Here is a 4,818-nt window from a genome sequence, read left to right as displayed (position 1 = left end):
TGAAAATATATCTGCACCCCCATGTTCAATGCAGCATTATTTACAATAGCCAAGACATGAAAACAACAAGCGTTCATCAAGAGATTAATGGATTTTTTAAAAATGTGGCATATATACAATAAAATATTATTCAGTCATAAAAGAAGGAAATCCTGCCATTTGTGACAACATGGATGGATATTGAGGACATTATACTAAGTGAAGTCAGACAGAGAAGGACAAATACCAATACTGTATGATCTCATTTGTATGTGAAATCTTAAAAAAAAAGAAAAAGAAAAAGTCAAAAACAAAAATATAAAACTGAAGCCATAGATACAAGAGAACAGATTGATGGTTGCCAGAAGCAGTGGATGAAATGGGTAAAGGTGGTCAAAAGCTGCAATTTTCCAATAATAAAATAAATAAGTCATGGAGATATAATATACAGCATGGTGAGTATTGTTAATGATACTGTATTACATACTTGAAAGTTGCTAAGAGAGATTTTTTTAAACCAGTCATCTTTAATTGGGTGTTAATTCTCTGTTAGGATATGAAAAGATTCAGGGGTGCCCAGCAAATGTCATGGTCAAGAATACAGAATGCACCCTCTTCAGTGGTACTCATTGGCTGCTCATGTTCAAGTTCCTTGTAAGAGCAGCAGTAGTTGAAAATCACATAAGCTGTCAGCACCATAGAAAGCCCAGTGATGCTTCCTTTCTTCACGTTGAAATACTTGTTGTAATACCAGTAATAACCTATTTGAAACGCTCCAGTAATGCCTTTAGGGATGAAACCCCACATTATTATCCAGCTAGACAGCTCCTTTAATTTGATATCCAGGAGCTTCTTCTCCTTCAGTGGTACAACTGATGTCATCTTAGAGTCCTGGCTGTCTGCTCCAATCTGAACTCTTCCATGTTGAGCAAGGTTTGAGGCATAGCTAAAGGCCTTCCCACATTTTTCATCTTCATAGAGTTTCTCACCACTATGAATTCTCCAATGCAAAAAAAAAATAGATGAATTTTTCCAGATATTAATTTCTTTCTAACGCATATTATTTTATTACTTGAATCCAAATCTGTAATCCAGCTTCGTGTTTCTTCTCTCACAACCATTCAGCATTCTTCTCCTTGCTCCAGTAACACAATTATGTCTGGCTCATAAATGGAATGGCCCACTAAGACCAAATTATTATTGTTCTCCATCATCACATCATAGGACAACGTCTTCTGAACAGGATCAAGAAATTCCCATGCATGCTGAAAGAAATCTATGGCCATACCCCTGAAAGTCATTGCTTCATAGGCCATGGTTTTAGACCTGCAAGAGCTGATCAGTCCTCAGGGTTTATTTACCAGAAAAAAAAAAAAAAAAAGAGTCCAGAAAACCCAGACCTGAGATTGGGCACCTTGGTCTGTTGTGAGCAGATCTTCCTTCTCGCATGTCTAACTTCAAGACTGAAAAGAGGTCATATAATCCCAAGGAGAAACTCTTTTGTGACTGTCCCCCATGGGTTATGCACAGTCATTTCTGCAGCGACTTACACTGGTTTCTCACTTGGATGGTTGCTACTCACAAGCAGTTTGCAACAAAGAGCCTGGAAAAAGGCCCAAGGTGGAAGTTACCTCGTCAGTTGTGGTCTATACCACATTTCTTTATCCATTCCTCCATCAGTGGACATTTAGGTTGCTTCCATGTCCTGACTTTAGTAAAGAGTGCTGCAGTGAATATTGGAGAACATGTATCTTTGCGAATGATGGTTTTCTCCAGTTATATGCCATTGCTGGATCATATGTTATCTCTATTTTTAGTTTTTTAAGGAACCTCTATACTGTTCTTCATAGTGGCTGTAACAATTGACATTCCCATCAACCGTGTAGGAGGGTTCCCTTTAATCTACACCCTCTCCAGCATTTATTGTTTGTAGATTTTTTGATGATGGCTATTCTGACGGGTGTGAGGTGATGCCTCATTGTAGTTTTGATTTGCATTTCTCTAATAATTAGTGATGTTGAGAATCTTTTCATGTGCTTGTTGGCCATCTGTATGTCTTCTTTGGAGAAATGTCTATTTAGGTCTTCTGCCCAGGTTTTGATTAGGTTGTTTGTTTTTTTGATGTTGAGCTGAATGAGCTGTTTGTATATTTGGGAGATTAATCACTTGTCAGTTGTTATGTTTGTAAATATTTTCTCACAATCTGTGGGTTGTCTTCTCATTCTGTTTATGGTTTCCTTTGCTGTGCAAAAGCTTTTATGTTTAATTAGGTCCCATTTGTTTATTGTTTTCATTTTCATTACTCTAGGAGGGTGATCAAAAAAGATCTTGCTTCAATTTAGGTCAGAGAGTGTTCTGCCTATGTTTTCCTTGAAGAGTTTTATAGTATCTGGTCTTACATTTAGTAAGACAGGATAATCAATTTAATCCAGTTTGAGTTTTTTTTTTTTTTTTTTTTTTTTTTTAGTTTTTATTTTTTATTTTTTTATTTTTTTTTTTCTTTTTGCGGTATGCGGGCCTCTCACTGTTGTGGCCTCTCCCGTTGCGGAGCACAGGCTCCGGATGCGCAGGCCCAGCGGCCATGGCTCACGGGCCCAGCCGCTCCGCGGCATATGGGATCCTCCCAGACCGGGGCACGAACCCGTATCCCCTGCATCGGCAGGCGGACTCTCAACCACTGCGCCACCAGGGAGGCCCTGAGTTTATTTTTGTTTATGGTGTTAGAGAATATTCTAATTTTATTTTATTACATGCGGTTGTCAGGTTTTCCCAGTAACACGTATTGAAGAGAGTGTCTTTTCTTCACTGTATACTCTTGCTTCCTTTCCATACATTAGGTGACCAGAGGCGCATGGGTTTATTTCTGGACTTTCTATCCTGTTCCACTTAACTATATTTCCATTTTTTTTGCCAGTACCATGCTGTTTTGATGACTATAGCTTTGTAGAATAGTCTGAAGTCAGGGAGACTGATTCCTCCACCTCTGTTTTTCTTTCTCAAAATTGTTTTGGCTCTTCGGTGTATTTTGTGCTTCCATATAAATTGTAAAAAAAAATTATCTATTTCTGTAGAAGAATGCTATTGGTAATTTGACAGGGGTTGCATTGAAGCTGTAGATTACTTTGGGTTGTATAGTCACTTTCACAGTATTGATTCTTCCAATCCAAGAACATGGTATATCTCCGTCCGTGTCATCTTTGATTTCTTTCATCAGTATCTTGTAGTTTTCTGAGTACAGGTCTTTTACTGCCTTATGTAGGTTTATTCCTAGGTATTTTATTCTTTTTGATGTGATGGTAAATGGGATTGTTTCCTTAATTTCTTTTTCTGAATTTTCATTGTTAGTGTATAGAAATGCAACCAATTTCTGTATATTAATTTTGTGTCCTGCAACTTTACCAAATTTATTTATGAGCTCTAGTAGTTTTCTGTTAGCATCTTTAGGATTTTCTATGTATAGTATCATGTCATCTGCAAACGGTGACAGTTTTACTTCTTTTTTCCAATTTGGATTTCTTTACTTCTTTTTCTTCTCTGATTGCTGAGGTTAGGACTTCCAAATCTATGTTGCATAAAAATGGCAAGAGCGGACATCCTTTTCTTGTTCCTGATCTTAAAGGAGATTCTTTCTGTTTTTCACCATTGAGAATGGAGTTTGATGTGGATTTGCCATATATGGCCTTTATTATGTTGAGGTATGTTCCAACTATGACCACTTTCTAAAGAGTTTTTATCATAAGTGCTGTTGAATTTTGTCAAAAGCTTTTTCTGTATCTATTGAGATGATCATATATTTTTTTATTATTCAGTTTGTTAATGTGATATATCACATTGATTGATTTACATATGTTGAAGAATCCTTGCATCCCTGGGATAAATCCCACTTGATCATGGTGTATGATCCTTTGAATGTGTTGTTAGGTTCAGTTTCCTAGTATTTTTTTGAGAATTTTGTGTCTATGCTCATCAGTGATATTGTTCTAGAATTTTCTTTTTCTTTTTTTTTTTTTGACATCTTTGTCTGCATTTGGTATCAGGGTGATGGTGGCCTTGTAGAATGAGCCATGGAGTGTTGCTTCCTCTGCATTATTTTGGAATAGTTTCAGAAGGATAGGTGTTAACTCTTTTCTAAATCTTTGATAGAATTCATCACTGAAGTCATCTGGTCCTAGACTTTTGTTTGTTGGAAATTTTTAAATCACAGTTTCAATTTCAGTACTGGTGATTGGTCTGTTCATGTTATCTATTTCTTCCTGGTTTAGTTTTGGAAGGTTGTACCTCTCTAAGAATTTGTCCATTTATTCTAGATTGTCCATTTTATTGGTGTATAGTTGCTCATAGTAGTCTCTTAGATTCCTTTGTATTTCTGTGGTGTCCGTTGTAACTTCTAGTTTTTCATTTCTAAATTTATTTATTTAAGCCCTCTTTTTTTCTTGAAAAAACTAGAGGCAACTCAAATATCCATTGCAAGATGAATAGGTAATCAAACTTTAATATACACATCATAAAATTTGTAATCAAATGGTTTTTAAATGTACTGTTTAGTAGTGTTAATTATTGGTTTGGCCAAAAAGTTCGTTCGGGTTTTCCATACTATCTTATGAAAACCCGAACAAACAGTGACTATCTTCCATAAGAGTGGGTTTTGGCCAAACCAATATATTCCCATTTTTGTGTAACCAATCTCCAGAAATCTTTTCATCTTGTAAAACTGAAACTTAATACCTACCAAACTACAACTCTCCATTCTTTTCTGCCGTCATTCCTTGGCACCCACATTTCTACCTTTTCTAGCTCTCTGAATTTGACTGCTCTACGTACCTCATACAAGTGGTCATA

General features: G+C 36.3%; 1 protein-coding gene across 1 annotated transcript; it reads right to left on the bottom strand.

Moving 5' to 3' along the window:
• Positions 1-528: 528 nt before the first annotated feature.
• Positions 529-861, bottom strand: LOC309796226 (ATP synthase subunit f, mitochondrial-like; the record flags this gene model as incomplete). Its single annotated transcript, XM_082609282.1, has 1 exon — positions 529-861. The coding sequence occupies one exon, from the start codon at positions 859-861 to the stop codon at positions 529-531; it is 333 nt and encodes a 110-aa protein (XP_082465408.1).
• Between the last annotated feature and the right edge of the window lie 3,957 nt (positions 862-4,818).

This window comes from Mesoplodon mirus (assembly GCF_964341445.2).
Source record: "Mesoplodon mirus genome assembly, chromosome: X".
NCBI classification, from domain to species: domain Eukaryota; kingdom Metazoa; phylum Chordata; class Mammalia; order Artiodactyla; family Ziphiidae; genus Mesoplodon; species Mesoplodon mirus.
This window is presented reverse-complemented; position numbering and strand designations above follow the sequence as displayed.